At 41.7% G+C, this 17640-nt stretch overlaps 2 protein-coding genes across 3 annotated transcripts in view; one reads left to right on the forward strand and one right to left on the reverse strand.

The window, feature by feature from the left end:
* CMSS1 (cms1 ribosomal small subunit homolog) overlaps positions 1-17640 on the reverse strand; it is a 483211-nt gene that overhangs the window by 336422 nt on the left and 129149 nt on the right. The window contains exon 1 of one of the 2 annotated variants that reach the window (XM_077480196.1): positions 7180-7237. The exons of the other annotated variant lie outside the window; for it this stretch is intronic. Within the exon in view, the coding sequence (XP_077336322.1) occupies positions 7180-7222 (43 nt within the window). The 5' untranslated portion in view covers positions 7223-7237. Of the gene's footprint in view, positions 1-7179; positions 7238-17640 lie in introns of those variants that run through there. 2 annotated transcript variants of the gene reach the window in all.
* The window catches only part of FILIP1L (filamin A interacting protein 1 like), a 407450-nt gene that overhangs the window by 274853 nt on the left and 114957 nt on the right, over positions 1-17640 (forward strand). The window lies entirely within an intron of this gene.

The following is a 17640-nucleotide window of genomic DNA, read 5'->3' on the forward strand; positions in this document are numbered from 1 at the left end:
TCGTTGCTAGACGCCAGGCGGCCCAGGCGTTAGCAACGAGTGCAGGAGAGAGGCTCCACCCACCGCTGTTCCTCCTCCTCCTATCTGTCTGCTGGGCGTAATTACAAGTCTCTCGGGCAGAGGAGGCAGCGGCACCGCGCACAGCCACACGCGAACGAAGCATTGAGAGCAAGTGAGAATGTGACAATGACATGTCACTGTCTCACTCTCACTGCTACTATCTCGGGGGGGGCAATTGACTCGTTGCCCCCCCCCTGGATCCGCCCCTGGTACATACCTGAATCTGACTTGATCTGAATCAGATGTGTTTCCTGCAAATATACTAGCAAGGAATATGCCACTAATTCGGTAAAGTAGTCCACTGAGCTCAACAGTCTGCTATCCCTTATTGTCCAATTGAAGCAAAAAGGTGAGCAGTCTATATTGGATAACTGCAGTTGAGAACATCCAGGTCACCATCCTGGCTGTGCTTTTTACCAGGGCTGTGTAATATCTCAGGACTGCATAGACAAAAGTACAAATTTGGCAACTGAGGCTTTATATATCTTTGTCTGGAGTTCAGCTTTAAAGAAAAACTTTGCTAAGCATTAATCACAACTAAAACATCACGTACAAGCCAGTGCCATACACAGTATTATCTACCCTTACATTGATAAATTTGGTCATCTAGTGCACTCAACATGCATTGATAAGGAAGATTACATTTCAGCTCATATATGATCGCTCTTCCTTCTCCGCTCTGCCAAGTAAAGTTAACTGGTTATAGTTGGTGCTTTCAACAACTCATCACTTTAAAACAATAATCTGCTTTTAAATTTGGCTCAAGAACGTTTTTTAATATTTTGTTTGAATGCACCAATATGATTTCCTTTTCATTTAGACTAAAAATGACTCCTGTGCATAAACAAATCAGCCGTAAGCTTGTAGAAATAAACATTCACAGCTGTATATAATGGTGCAGCAAAGTAGGCTGCAATTCACGGATGGTGGATTTTTTATTTTTTTATTGCAGTACAAACCACTTTCCGCATAAAAGACTGCCACTTCTAATCAAAACATTAGACTGACGAGGGTTTGCTGCTGATACGTTTTATAATGACCATGCCACACAGTCATTGCTGCACAGACAGGTCACATGTCCTGTCACAGGCCAAAAACTCGAAGGTTACGTTCACACTGCTGCGTTGTGATTTTGATCCAACTTTCAGTGCGATTATGTAGTGCAACCTGTATGCAGCTTTGATGCTACTTTAAAGTGGTTTTCTTATTCTATGAGGCCAAAATTGGACTAGAATCGCACCAAAGTAGTACAGGAACTTTTTCCAAAATTGCGCAATGCTGAGTTGCATTGATGTGAACAGGCACCATTAAAAACAATGCGATTTCCATTGTCATGCGATCCTGTTTGACTCAAATCGCACCAGTGTTTATAGAAGCCCAAGGAGCATCATTTTCTCACTTCATATAATGCATTCGACAGACACTGACAACCATCCATTCCACTTTTTTCCAATATTTATTACCTGCTTATTTATTTAAGGCTCCCGTAATAAAGAAGAACTCTAATCACAATCTGTATCTAGAATAGTTACATTAAGTTACCCACATGAGACTTTTTTTTTTAAAACAAAATGTACTGTTTGAAATACTCCCCATATCCCAAACCTAAAATCCAGGGATTTGTCCTGTTTTTTATCCCTTTCACCCTGTATGATGGTTACATATATGATATGTTCATAAATCTAAGTTGCAGTAAAAACCTCTTTTGGTTATAGTGTCTAAAAGGCAGACAATCTTTCCATATAGATATTGAATAGTGCTACTTTATTAAGTTATCTAGCATACAGTAAATGGTCATTAGAGTTACAAGTATTTCTACATTCATTGTTTGTATAGCTGATCATAGCTTGTTAAGTATATATGTTATGTCCACAGCGACCAGACATATGCTTTCTTATATTCTCTAACCGAGAAAAAAGAATCTGATTGGTTTCTCCGCATCTTTAGAGGGGACGGTACACCTAAAACTGATATTTACCTTTTTTTTGGTAAATGGTGGAAAGTTTATTCGATAAAATATTTTAAAAGGTATGAGAGATTATTTGTCATCTACCTACCTCCCACAATGCAGTGCTGCTTTCTCTTTTCCAAGTGACCGCGGGCACTTGCTGGATTTTACCCAGAATGTCATGGCCGTGTCACATGATGCAGCAGTGCGCTAGACTCATATTTCTATACGAGTAGGGCATTTAGTACTTTAAGCATTAAGTCCACACATCTCTGTGCTACTGAAATTGTTTTTGTCTACTCCTTAGCAAAGCACCCACATTCAAAGTCTTTGCTGCATTTCAGGCTGCTCACCACTGCACCCACAGCCAAAGTTTTTGATGCATCCCAGCCTGGTTTCTGCTGCACCCGAAGCCCAGCCACCAATGTATTGGCAGCCCAAATAGTGTTGCACCCCCCAAACAAAGCCTCTGTTATACCCCAGCATTGGCTTCTGCAGCATCCACAGCTTCAATCTACACTGCACTTGCAGCCTTCGTTGCACCACAGCTACCTCCACAGCAGCCACAGCTTTGCCATCCCTGTACCCACAGCCTCTAGCCTCTTTTGTGCTTCCAGCTACCCAATGCCTTGTGCCTCTCTCACACTCCAGTTCCTCATTACCTGGTACCTTCCCTTCTCCACGAATATCTGTTGAGTGACCTGAGGGTAGCCAGTAGCTTAGCTCAGACTTCTATGAGGGGGTCCTTGACAGAACACCAGCTACCTATTAGATTCCACTTTCAGTGAAAGCAGCCGCACTGAGGAGCAGGGTCCTCAACTTGGGTTGTGATGCTATTGAGGAGATATCTAAACATCTGCTATGGCCAGGTTTTTACTTTTTCTCATTAAATCTTTAATTTATGATAAAGAATGTAACAGAAGGTGCTGGGTCACACAAAGATGAGTCAGGACACCCAAAACCCTTAGATGGACAACTGAAAAGTGAGGAATCATTACCCAAGGCCTATAAAGAAGCCAGAGGCTGACAAAGCTACCCAGGCTTTATAATAAAGTAAAATATCACTTTTTGGCTGCATAGGTTCTCTTATTTCTCCTGTACGTGCATAGACAAAATCCCATTCCTCCCTATGAAAAGTCATCTCTATCATGTCCCAATGACAAGTGGTCTCTCCATGGGAATAAATAGAACTGGCCAGGAGATTTCTATGGGTGCGGCACTGGCAGGAGCATAAACAGGGGATCATAAAAGGGATTTTGGAGATGACTATACGAAAGTACCGTATATCTATTTCTTAGGATGCATTAGGCCTACTGTAGTTTAGAAACAGCTTATTCTGAAACGAGAGTTGGAAAAGTAACATTTGCCTTCACAGACTTTCCCAAAGGGATTGCATTTGTGAGTCATGACTACAAGATAGCTTTTTGGTTATGCCGTCTTGTGCAGAAGAACACAAAAGCAGCAATGGGTTTAAGAGAAAACAGAAATTTAAATGTATCACAGTGATGCCTTGCCCCATGGCTCCAAGAAGTCTGCCAACTCAGAACCCAGAAGAAGGGCAGTGCAGATTCCTTTCCTGCCATGTAAGTGGCACAACATCTTGGGAAGGATGAAAGTAAAGTAAATGCGGGGGCTGGAGAAACTAGTCAAAGAAAGGCCAAATTACAGAAGTAGCTATAGCTGTAGCTTTATATTCCACAAGGTATGCTTACTGTAAAGGGTCAGCATGACTGCAGCATGCGTTTCTAGTTTCAGATTTATTATACCGCTCCCCGAGGTGGGCAGATAACATGACTTGTACTGTGCTATTGTCAAATAACATCAGGGGTCTCACCTGCAGCTGAAATGAAGGAGGAAACATGCAATTACTTCATTTTCCTTTTCATGACCTAGTGTTTCCATCATGTCATCTCTCTGAACATATCACACTGGGTGTGCCAAATTCACACAGGTCATAGAATACAGTGCTGTCCAGTATGATCACCGGGGAATTAATCTGCTACAACATAGACTGCAGGGTGAGCAAGGCCTTGGGAGGAAATCAGATTAGAGGAACCTATGTGTTATGACATTATTTGTATAAATAATTTCTCTAAAACCCAATACTGAGAAGTGGAAACTTGACATTCAGCTGTAATTCAACCCAAGAAAATAAAATTATGCTCTACTACCCTTTGTCATTGTTTCTTTTGCTCGGTTTTTGTAGTATTAATGCAAATTGTATATAAAAAAAATATTTTATTTAATTAGTAATTGGCTTCAGTGTGATTTTGTACAATGAATTCTTGTGTCATGATAAACAGGACATACTGCATTACATTATATTACATGATTATCTACACTATATTTCCAAATGTTTCGGGATGCCTGCCTTTACACCAGTGAGGGCGAACCTTGGTACCCCAAATGTTTTGGAGGTACATTTCCCATGATGCACATGCACTCTGCAGTGTCTCTGGGGTACATCTGGGGTACCAAGGTTCGCCATCATTGCTTTACACGTACATTAACTTTAATGGCATCCCAGTCTAAGTTCGTAGGGTTCAATATTAAGTTGGCTCACCCTTTGTAGCTATAACCGCTTCATCTCTTCTGTGATGTTCTATTGGGTTGAGGTCAGGACTCTGCGGGCCAGTCAAGTTACATAGTAGGTGACACAAGTCCATCAAGTTCAACCTATGTGTGTGATTATATGTCAGTATTGCCTTGTATATCCCTGTATGTTGTGGTCGTTCAGGTGCTTATCTAATAGTTTATTGAAACGATCGATGCTCCCTGCTGAGACCACCGTCTGTGAAAGGGAATTCCCCATTCTTGCTGCTCTTACAGTAAAGAACCCTCTAGGTAGTTCAAGGTTAAACCTCTTTTCTTCTAGTTTTAATGAATGTCCACGAGTCTTGTTAAACTCCCTTCCGCAAAAAAGTTTTATCCCTATTGTGGGAGTCACCAGTATGGTATTTGTATATTGAAATCATATCCCTTCTCAAGCGACTCTTCTCCAGAGAGAATAAGTTCAGTGCTCTCAACCTTTCCTCATAACCAATATCCTCCAGACCCTTTATTAGCTTTGTTGCCCTTCTTTGTACTCGCTCCATTTGCAGTACATCCTTCCTGAGGACTGGTGCCCAGAACTGGACAGCATACTCTAGGTGCGGCTGGACCAGAGTCTTGTAGAGTGGGAGAATTATCACTTTATCCCTGGAGTTAATCCCCTTTTTAATGCATGCCAATATTCTGTTTGATTTGTTAGCAGCAGCTTGGCTTTGCATGCCATTGCTGAGCCTATCATCTACTAGGACCCCCAGGTCCTTTTTCATCCTAGATTCCCCCAGAGGTTCTCCCCCCAGTGTTTAGATTGCATTCATATTTTTGCCACCCAAATGCATTATTTTACATGTTTCTACATTAAACCTCATTTGCTCTGTAGTTGCTCACCCCATTAATTTGTTCAGATCTTTTTGCAAGGTTTCCACATTCTGCTGAGAAGCTACCATCCTGCTTAGCTTAGTATTGTCCGCAAAAACAGAGATTGAACTTTTTACCCCAGCCTCCAGGTCATTTATGAACAAATTAAACAAGTCCCTCCACCCCAAACTCACTCATCCATGTCTCTATGGACCTTGCTTTGTGCACTGGTGGCACAGTCATGTTGCAACAGGAAGGGGCCATCCCCAAACTGTTCCCACAAAGTTGGGAGCATGAAAGAGTCCAAAATGTCATGGTATGCTGATGCCTTAAGAGTTCCCTTCACTGGAACTAAAGGGCCAAGCCCAACCCGTGAAAAACAACCCCAAACCATAATCCCACCTCCACCAAATGATTTGGATATGTGCACAAAGCAAGGTCCATAAAGATATGGATGAGTGAGTTTGGGGTGGAGTCCTGACCTCCACCCGACAGAACACCTTTGGAATGAATTAGGCCCCTTTCACACATGCTGATGGTATGTCCGTATTTCATCCATCCGTTTGCGGATGAAATACGGACATCCATTCATCCCTATGGGATAGCGGGTGTCTGCGGATGAGCATCCGCAGACACCCGCTATTGTCCGCCTCCGCAAATGTCAGATTCTGCAGACGGAGGAAAATCCTATTTTTCTGTCCGTCTGCAGAGCGGATCGGATGAACACGGACACACGGTCCGTGCTCATCCGATCCCCATAGAGGAGGGCGGAGAGCTGACAGGGCGGTCCCCGCACAGTGTGCGGAGACCGCCCTGTCCGCAGCCGCAGTACTGATCTGCCCCGTGTGAAAGAGGCCTTAGAGTGGAGACAGAGAGCCAGGTCTTCTCATCCAAATTAGTGTCTGACCTCACAAATGCCCTTCTGGAAGAATGGTCAAACATTCCCATAGATACACTCCTAAACTTTGTGGACAGCCTTCCCAGAAGAGTTGAAGCTGTTATAGCTGCAAAGGGTGGGCCAACTCAATATTGAACCCTACGGACTAAGACTGGGATGCCATTAAAGTTCATATGCGTGTAAAGGCAGACGTTCCAATACTATTGGTAATATAGTGTATATTCTTCCAGAATGTACAAAAAACATATTTCCTCTAAAAGGTCTGTAACATAACAAACGTACAACACGTAAATGGTTAAAACTGCTTAGTTGAAAGATGCCAAAATCCATATCGAGTGTAATAAATCAAGACATACTCCAAGCTTTCGCCAAGAGCATCCTATGTGTAAAGTGAGGATGTTAACTTTTTTCAGCCTTTCAAAAGCCAAGAGCGCAGTGAATGATATCTGAAAATTATCTTTCCAGAACCTGAGCACACAAACACAAAAAAATCCCAGGCCTGGAACCCTTCCAGCAATCATGGCGAGCCGGCCATGTGCATCTCAGCCCTGAACCATAAGCAATCATCTTATGGTTTTCGAATTAGACTTTTGTTTTTCACATGAAATACGACCACTGTACCCTGTCCAATGGAAACTATGGAGGTATCATCAATTTTCTGCAGAGCGACAGAGGTTTAAACAATTACACAGTTCAGAGATGAAGAACAGAATGCAGCGGTGGTGTAAATTCACATAATAATCACTGTCGGCATCGTGTACACGAAACGTCACAACAGCCTGTACACAGTGCCCATGGTTACATAACCCAAACCAATACACAGACCAAGTTGGATGACTTAAAAGATTAAAATAGAAAGCTGTGGTACCTTTTATGGGATCATCCTCAGAATTCTTCGGAGACTGAATCATTGGAATTGAGAGGAAGTTAAAACATCTTCTTTTCTGTGGTAACCCTAATCATGCAAGCACGCTCAAAAATGAGGACCACTTGTTTGAACACTAAGGGAGATATTTACTAAAACTGGAGCACTTAGAATCTGGGACAACTGTGCATAGTAGCCAACCAGCTTCTAACATCAGCTTGTCCAATTAAGCTTTGACAATAAAACCCGGAAGCTGATTGGTTTCTATGCAGAGCGGCATCAGATTTTGCATGAACCAGTTTTCAGAAGACCAAAGTGTAGGTTTTTGATATTCTAGGATAAACAGATAATTAATCCTTCTTGGCAATATTTGTCATAGGTTACAACCTTACCATATAATTTTCAAGATAGTCTGTGACGAAGGATAAAACGTAATCACTATATATCCGAATATGACATCTTTATTGTTAAAGTAAACCCATAAATAATATTTAATATTTTAAAATCTGCAGCTTTCGTTTAAATTTGTTGATTTTGCCATTAAGGTCCTTGCTCTGATATTTCCTGTTATAGAGCGACAATGCTCTGTGCCTACCCGCCCTGAGAAATGTTACACAGCCAGAGCTGGGGTACATGCATGTAGGCAGGAAAAGATAAGGAGCATTGATATGCAACACCTGATAATAATAAGGGGAATGAAATCAAATGCTGATTTATTTTTATTATTAGGATACAGAAATTATAGAACGAACGCCAACAGTTGCGCAGCACTTAATACAATATAAAGAAAGGCAGTACAGTTACAATACAATATATTTAAAGTGGATTAAATGGGCCCTGCTCATAAAAGCTTACAATCTACTAGGGTGGGGCAAGTGGTACAAAAGGTAATAACTGAGAGATGAGCTGATGAAAGAATTAAAAGTTCAGTTGCTTGGTGGAGGTGGAATTGGCTTCCCTGAAGAGATACGTTTTCAGGGATCGCCTAAAGGTGGCCAGTGTAGGAGGTAGCCGGACAGATTGCAGTAGAGCGGTCCAGAGGATGGGAAGGGCTCTGGAGAAGTCCTGGAGACAGGCATGGGAGGAGGAGACAAGGGGGCTAGAGAACAGGGGTCATGAGAGGAGCGGAGAGGTCAGTTTTGGTGATATTTTGAGACAAGATTGGTAAGGTTGCTCGGGGCAGTGTTGTGAATGGCTTTGTATGTTGTTAGTATTTTGAATTAAATGTGCTGGGCAATTGGAATCCAGTGGAGGAATTGGCAGAGAGGGGTGACAGATATTGAGACGTTGGTAAAATAGATGAGGTTTATTATTTTAAAAGTATTTGAGAAAGTCCATCTACCTAAGTAAACAATAACCGAGATACCAAGATACATGTATCAGTAGGCCAGTTGCAGGCAAAGACATAAGTTCTTGCACATACTTTATGAAGAGCATATTTGATTACTGACAAGCAAAAATGAAAAAGAGTATTCTATATCAAACACTTCACCCTGCGCCTCCCTACTCTATTGACCATAAAAGGCAATAGGTGGTATAGGCATCAGGGAGGTGAAAGGTTAGGCCAGAGTCTGACCTCCTGACCTTGGATTTGGGCTCTGCAAAAAACTGGATTCTCTGACCCTGAAGTGATTACTGTATGGTTGAGGAGGGTCAGTTGAACATTAACACACACATACTTCCAAAATGTACTTTGATTGAACCTCTTGGATGGATATCTTAAAGTGGTTGTATTGCCCGCTTGGTGATTTATACCTTTTACTGTTGGTAAAATTAATATGTCCTAAACCTGCACGGTTTAAGAGATATTCACTCTGCATGCAGCCACTGATGTCAGTGACGCATGGGCTCTGAAGGTCCAGCGGATCATGCAAGAACTTGCCAGAATGGAGGACTCCAGCACGCATGTGCGGGAGTGACAGCATCTCGACTCCGGCCACTCACAGTGCTGGAGCCAGCGAACCCAAAAGCAACGCTGAGGGAACATGTCAGCCCCCTCAGCGGTGACTGGGCACGCTGCTGGAGCATCATTGTAAGGTATTTCATAATGTGCTAGTATGCATTATGCTATTGTCTAGCAGGTTTTTTTTTTCTGCGGTTTACTACTGCTTTAAATGGAAACAGACATCAAGCTCCACATACCCATCAACACAATGTAATGCTGAAGGGAAAAGCTCTTGCTAAAATAAAAAATAAAAACATAATGGGGTAAAAAAAAAAAAAGGGGGGGGGTAAACATTTCTCAATAAAGAAAATACTTTTCCTAGGAATCCTCCTAGGCCACTAGTGGAAAACGGAAGCATGCTGGGAATATGAGGGCTCAGATCTGGCTGATGTGGACTTTTTTGTTTGCCAGTGCCAACTCCTCATGTAGATGGCAGTATAACCCAATTGTCTCAGAATAAAGTGACACTAAACTCACGTTAAAAAAAAAAAATTGCACACATTCTTAAAGTGGTATTAAACACCCCCCCCCCCCCCCCATGCAAATGTTAAATCCTCACTTTTGCCTAGGGTACCAGGCGTACTCTGCAATATTTTGTTAACATTATTTTCTATTTTCTACCGTGTATGTAGTATTTTTGTGCTGCAGTGTGTTGTGCATCCCGTCCTGTTTTCTTCACTGCACACCAATGTCGCACTATGGTGTGATCTGAAAGCACAGGACAGAAGGCAGTTTGCCTTGTTATTGGTTTGGTCCTGTGTTGCCCAAGGCTTCTCTACGCAGTCCAATGTTAATGGCATGAACGAGCTCTGAATAGCCAAAATATAGGTATCCAATGTTACAAATCTAACACCTGAAAGTCCATCATTCTGAGGACTGCACAGTGTAATGGAATTCAAAGGGAAATTGTCCACGATCACACAGCAAGGCTGCAGTCACAAAAAAAAAAAAAACACATCCTTTTGCATAACAGACAATTAGGTTTTTCCATTTCCCTTAGTGTATCATTGTTGTAACCTGAGCCATGTCTCATTGCATAGTAAGTGAGCTGAGATTCACCTATTGATATACTACTAGCTTGTAATATGCACATGTATACATCTGCACTTTATCCATATGGCTCTCTACTAAACTAATAGTGGAGTATAATAAAAAACAGATGCAGCAGTTAAACTGTCCAGGCTCAGCTACAGAAATAATATGCTTATTTTTAATTCCATAATGGCTACAAGGAGTATTTTATCTGTATAGGTAGTGGAATAACTGAAACATTATATAACTAGAAAAGCTACAATTTCTGGGGAAATTGTGTGAAGTGTTCTTGCCCCCACCTACTGGAGTGGCTTAAGTAACTGTTTTGTGGTTGGAGTGGCCAGAGTAACTGTGAAAAGTGTTAAAAAGCTTAATATTATATACAAGTATAAATAGTAGTAAAAAAGTTGAAGAAGTCCCATCATTAGCTGAAAATGCTGAACATTTTTTTTTTAAATGATTTTTTTTTTTCAAACATGATTTTTTTTTTATTATTAGATTTTTTTTCATGGGGTGGTCATAATGTTTTGGCTGATCATGGGGTGGTCATAATGTTTTGGCTGATCATGGGGTTGTCAGCTTTTGTCACCTCCCACTCTAGTTTTGAACATTTCGCCATTCATTCCTATGGGACAAATTTCGCCGCAAAAACAACGATATTTAGTGAACCATTTGGCGAAACATTCCACAAAGTAATAGCACACCAATCGGGAAAAATCCACGTGTTTTGGTATATTACTGTTTATGTAGTATAAAAGCTGTTGGAGTAGTTAGGGTGGTAAATTTGGCTATAATAATAATATATATATGTGAGATAACAGTAAGTGGTCTTGCTATGCAAGAACACTTAACTAGGCACTACATGGAAATGTTTTAGTAAATATAAACTGCGAAATAACTTTTCTCATCAGCAGTATATACCGTAGCAGTCTTGTGATTTCTATCAGTTCCTGGTGAAGCTTGTAGGAGGAGTTTTCATATGGCACTGAGCTGTCCTATGAGGCTGCAGGGCTCTCAACCCTTTGTCTGGACATGTCCGGGCAGCTCCGATTGGCCCTGTGCTGATCACATGCAATCTCCCAAGAAAAGAAAAAAAAAACCTCTCTAGCAATACACATCAAACTGAGCATGTGCAACTTGACTCCAAAGCCTATGTCATATCCGGACTTGTCCAGGGGGAAAGTGCAGGGAGGGAGGATCTGTGCATAAATCATCAAGCAGCCTTTTTACATAATGCAAAGGATTAACCCCTTAGGTTCCACAATGAGTACAACATGCATGCTTTAATGCATATACAGACTGATTTTACTGTTGTGGGTTTAGTAACACTTTAATCCATCCCTAGCTCCTCCCTCTTCTCTGTGCCTTAACAGTGAATGAGAAATACTCAGGGCGTGCACTCCCCACCCTGGAAATTATGGCCAGTGGTGCTCTGAGACCTGGAGTTGGCAGTGTGCAGATAGCTTGGTAAGTTTAGCAAAAGTTTATTAACTGCATATTTTCAGAAAAAAAAAAAAAATACAGTAAAAGGTAATTTTAGTGCACACAAATGCAATATATTACCAAATTATACAATAAAATAAAAAAATAGGTTTCACAGAGTCAAAAAATACCCTAAATGTCAATCCTTAAAATTGCGTGCGCCCACCGGGAAAAATTGACAAACCTGGTACCAAAAATATGTTCATAGGCAATGTTTTTGAATGCCCTTACAGGTCATCAGTCATCAGTTTACTGTGGATAATGGTCCTAGAATTGCTCCTCTCAATTCGATGTGCATTTACACAGGCCACTTTATTAGGTACACCTGTTCAATTGCTTGGTAACACAGATTGCTAATCAGCCAATCACATGCCAGCAATTCATTGAATTTAAGCATCTAGACATGGTGAAGACGACTTGCTGAAGTTTAAACTAAGCATCAGAATGGGAAAGAAAGGGAATTTTACTGACTTTGAACATGGCATGGTTGTTGGTGCCGGATGGGCTCGTCTGTGTATTTCAAAAATTGTTGATCTACTGGGAATTTCACACAAATCATCCCTAGGGTTTACAGAGAATGGTCCGAAAAAGAGAAAATATCCAGTGAGTGGAAGTTGTGTGGACAAAAATGCCTTGTTGATGTCAGAGGTCAGAGGAGAATGGGCAGACTGGTTCAAGATGACAGAAAGGCAACAGCAACTGAAATAACCACTCGTTACAACCAATGTATGCAGAATACCATCTCTGAATGCACAACACATACAACCTTGAAGCAGATGTGCTACAGCAGCAAAAGACCACACTGGGTGCCACTCTCGTCAGCTAAGAACAGAAAACTGGGGCTATAATTCGCACAGGCTCACCAAAATTGGACAATAGAAGATTGGAAAAACCTTGCCTGGTCTGATGAGTCTCAATTTCAGCTGTGACATTCAGATGGTAGGGTCAAAATTTTGTGTAAACATGAAAGCATGGATCCTTTCTGCATTGTATCAACGGTTCAGGCTGCTGGTGGTGTAATGGTGTGGAGGAAATGTTATTGACACAGTTTGGGCCCCCGAGGACCAATTGAGCATTGTTTAAGCGCCACAACCTACCTGAGTATTGTTGCTGACCATGTTCATCCCTTTTTGACTATAGCAAGGGTGCTCAACTTTTTCAAAGAGCAAGGGCCACTTAAGCGACCTGGAAACAGGTCGAGGGTCACACTGAGTGGAGCGGGCAGATGACAGGTCTGTGCCTACCCACACTGCAGGTGCAACGCAGTGCACCTGTGGCTTTCCTGTGGGTTAGCTGCACTTTACCATAGACATCTATTATATCCTGCAGGTGTGGCGCACTTTCATAAAGCACACCAGACCCACAAGTACTAACAGGAGTCTATGGCTCAGTGCAGGTAACCCGCAGGTGTGCTGCGCCTGCGGATCAGTTTGAAAGCAGCCCAGTAACCACTGTAGAACAGATATGCCCATATATAAACTGTGATTTTAGTAATAAACTTACTTTTAATAACAGTCTTCCATTCAGGTATCGCCGACTGTCGCTGTCCCAGGCAGAGTGCATTTGGCATCACTCCACCTGTGACAGGAGCCGGCGCTATACAGGAACCAACGGCTTATGCGGCTCTGCTCCGCAGCTGCTTGCTTCCTCTACTGCTGGCTTCATTCACAACACTGATGCTCTGGGATACTTATTAGCTTTATTCTTTATTACATTTGGGACCAATCGCCCTCTAGGTGATAGCATAGAGGATTGATATAAGTTTAGACAGTTTTTATTTATTAGGAAATTAGGGGTTTATTAGACCTCTGTTGTCTCCCCTGTACTCCACAGAACCTAATGGAGCAAAAATTAGCTTCCTGGCCAGCACTGCCGAGGAATGACAGAGCTGAACCCGAAAGTGGAGCAATACTCTTCGATTCCTAGTTCATTCACTGAGGGGAGGACCAATGAACGGATGTGGGTCAGCGGTACATTGCTTGAGAAACTGATTGGGTGGCTGTTGTTGACAATTGGCTTTTAACGTACACACACATTTCCAATGGCGGTAGCCAGGGATGGGTAAGCCTTAAATTGGTGGAAGTGAAAGTAAGGTATTAATGTATGTATTTAAATAAATTAACATTCAATACTACCTTAAGCATCACTGACAGATGAAGGTGCCATTGCACAGAGGGAAATAGTAGACCAGTTGGGAGATCTCCCTTCCAGCCAATTTTGATCCCTCACTCTTCTACCGAGGGGAGTCAAAGAACATTGGTACTGTGTAGAATTGTCTTTATTGGATATTATATATCTGGTCATGGTGCTCCTTCATGTTGACTTACGGACCTTAGATTGTAAGCTCCCTAAGGGCAGAGAAAATAGGTATCGATGAATACATGAGAAAAAGTATCAGTACTCAGTCTTAAGAAAATGGTATTGGTGCATCCCTAATATACAATGGATAGTTTCTTAGTAGCATCCTACAACAAAAGCCATGGTCCGCTGAGATCTTCCAAAGCTTTAGAAGGATCTCATTGTTAAAAGGTATCAGTCAGGAGAAGAGTACAAAAGAATTTCCAAGGCATTAGATATAACATGGAACACAGCGAAGACAGTCATCATCAAGTGGAGAAAATATGGCATAATGACATTACTAAGAACTGGACGTCCCTCCAAAATTAATGAAAGTACGAGAAGAAAACTGGTCAGGGAGGTTGTCAAAGGCCTACAGCAACATTAAAGTTGCTTCAGGAATATCTGGCAAACACTGGCTGTATGGTACATGTGACAATCTCCGGTATTCTTCACATGTCTGGGCTATGGGGCAGAGTGGCAAGACGGAAGCCTTTTCTTACGAAAAAAAACATCCAAGCCCAGCTAAATTTTGCAGACACACATCTGAAGTCTCCCAAAAGCGTATGTGTCTGTATATAGGGATGGTGACTGCAACCTGAATGCAGCACATGTGGAGAATATAGCTGTCACCACATAGAAGGCTGGGGAAGTGTCACTCTCAATGCCCAGGGAGGCCCAATTAGGGATGTCATTATGGTGGAGTAATAGCAGTCAATGTTAAATTGACTTTCAGGGTTTTTTTTGCATTGCCAACCACCTCTTGATCTGGGTGCTCTATCTAGCCTAGAGATCAAGCACTGCTTTTTACTGCTAAAAATCAGTCCATTTATACGTATATTGTGATAGATCAGTAATAGATTCATGTAGATCTATAATGTTATTAGTGGGGCCTCTTTTAGGTGATGGACTGGGGAAGTTAGGGTTTTTTTTTCCTTCATAGAATGCCTCAAAAACAAACATTACTGACATGTGTACATTCTAAAGATTTGTGCATTTATGTGCATCTATCATGAACTATAATAAACATGTAAAAGGTTGTTCATGGAGGGACATCACTCACATGAAATATGTATTAAAAAAAAAAAAAAAAAACTGAAAAAAAAGCAGTGTTTAGATTCCAAATAACTGTAAAGTCGGGCTCTTTTAAGAAAATGACTCGCTCATTTCACTGGATATGAAATATATTTAAAACTAACAAAAATGATGAATCTGAAAGAAAAAATATGTTCTGTACAACGGGGCATTCAACCTTATTGAAAGAAGGAATTTCCCCAAGCCAGGAAATAGCAATGTATTTTTAAAGGCACACAAGCTGTGCTGGATACAAAATGTACAGCAGATCTTCACCCTCTAAAACAGGGGTCTCCAAACTTTATAAACAAGGACAGTTTAATGTCCTTCAGACTTTAGGTTGGCCAGACTGTGACAAGTGGGAGTAAAAAATGCCCCATCTTTGAAATTATGGATGGGATACTGCCCCATCATTGGTGTCATTGGGAGGAATAGAGCCCCATCATTGGTGTCATTGGGAGGAATAGAGCCCCATCATTGGTGTCATTGGGAGGAATAGGGCCCTCTCATTGGTGTCATTGGGAGGAATAGAGCCCCATCATTGGTGTCATTGGGAGGAATAGAGCGCCCTCATTGGTGTCATTGGGAGGAATAGAGCCCCCTCATTGGTGTCATTGGGAGGAATAGAGCCCCCTCATTGGTGTCATTGGGAGGAATAGAGCCCCCTCATTGGTGTCATTGGGAGGAATAGTCCCCCCTCATTGGTGTCACTGAGTGGAATTGTATCTCATCACTGGGGTCAGAGGGAAGAATTGTGCCTCCTTGTTGGTGTCACTGAGCGGAATTGTGCCCCATCGTTGGTATCAGTGAGAGAAATTGTGGCCATTGATGGAATCAGTGCATGGAATAGTGTGCCAAGGGCTGGATAAATGCAAGCAAAGAGCCACATCTAGTCCCCCGGGATGCAGTTTGGAGACCGCTGTTGTAAAACATGATCCCTCCTCCAGTCCTCTGCATGGGTAGCACTTTTTTTTGTTTCTTTGTTTACCTATTTTTTTTAACAGATTGTCTGGCCCCACCTCCCCTGCAGGTCATTCGCCTAAGTAAATAATGTGCACTGTCCTCCCTTTGCCTCTTGGGATATGCACATCACATATTCCAGGAGGAAAAGCCTTTCAACATTCAGTAAGGATGGAGGGGGCGGGCCTAGCAGGGCATTGGGACGCGGTGCATCGGCTGAACGCAGAACAGCCAGCAGCCTTCTCAAAAACATCACACCAAAACATGGCAACGTGGAGTCGAGTGCTGCCAAACGAGAAGAGGATTTTAGCTGGACAAAGCTCAATCCACTGTGGGTGAATATCTGAAGTGTACAGAACTCACCACCAGGTAAGTAGGGGTTTAAAAAAAAAAATTAAAAAAATAAATCGGGAGGGGGTGAAAATCTGTTGCAACTAGATTCAGAATAAATTTCTGAAATATAGAGGTGGTAGACAGATTCCTTGTCAATGTAAAGGCCGATAGAACATTTTTCCATTGGAAAAATTGAGAACATGCTCTCAAATTTTTGCTGGCGGGAATTCAGCTGGCTAAATTCCAATGGAGCATTCACACGGTCGCATTTTCCAATGAAAAGCTCTCATCGTTTTTTTGCTGCCCAAAATTCAGATCGTGTGTACGTGGCATTAGAACCACTTTTTAACTATAAATAATATTTGGCTAAGGAAAACATAGTCAAGAAGTGGTTAAGGGGTTGATTTTCTAAAGGCAAACAGGAAGTTGACTTTGCAAGGGGAATTGCACTTTGCAAGGGAATTATCCCCAGAACTTAGTGAATGAGGTGAATGCAGACTTTCATCATCCAATCACATGCAAGCAACATGGCTGCTCTTTTTATTTTCCTTGCACATAAGGTGTTCTTTGCAAAGGAAACCTTCAGCACATTCATGAAGTTCTGGGGTAACTTCCCTTACAAAGGGAACAGCCTATTTTCTGGTGAATTAACTCTAAATCTCTTGGACCCAAGAGATTAAAATCCGTCATATAGTGATTTCGACTGGCACATTTTTATTCTTTGGCACTAGCATGCTGAAGGAGAACAGCTGCACACACAAGGAGAGTCTATGTGTACAGACAGGTACCTTCGATGTAATAAAAATAGTAAATCTGCTTTTGGGCTATAGGGAGTTCCATATATTCAATAGGAGTCTGGCTATATGAACATATTACAATGTACAGGCTCATACTGGAATTCTTTTAAACAATACTCATTTCACTGTACAGTTACTGCTATTTAAGACGTGTCTCTCCGAGAGTCAGAGAAAATCCTGTGTACAGAAGAAGAGAGTGAATGACATCAGCGTCTTAGTTTCAAGGAAGACAGGAAGAGCCGGTTCTAAATAAAACCTCTATTTAAGTGAGCAACTGTTCTAATAAATGAGCAACTCACACATCAGTTTAGGGGGAAGCTCAACAGGGCAAGTGCAATCAGCCTGCCTATTACTTACAATAGTGTCTTATTATATTTATCAAAAAAGAAAATTATCATCAGTAGCGCAATAAAATTGCAACACTGATCCTAATGCACAAAAAGGACTTGCACTTTATCCACACAAACAGCTGCTGTTATAAATAATAAATCCAATGTAAAAGCA

This window comes from Lithobates pipiens, unplaced genomic scaffold (genome assembly GCF_037356315.1).
Source record: "Lithobates pipiens isolate NorthernLeopardFrog02 unplaced genomic scaffold, aLitPip1_a1.2 Scaffold_16, whole genome shotgun sequence".
Lineage (NCBI taxonomy): Eukaryota > Metazoa > Chordata > Amphibia > Anura > Ranidae > Lithobates > Lithobates pipiens.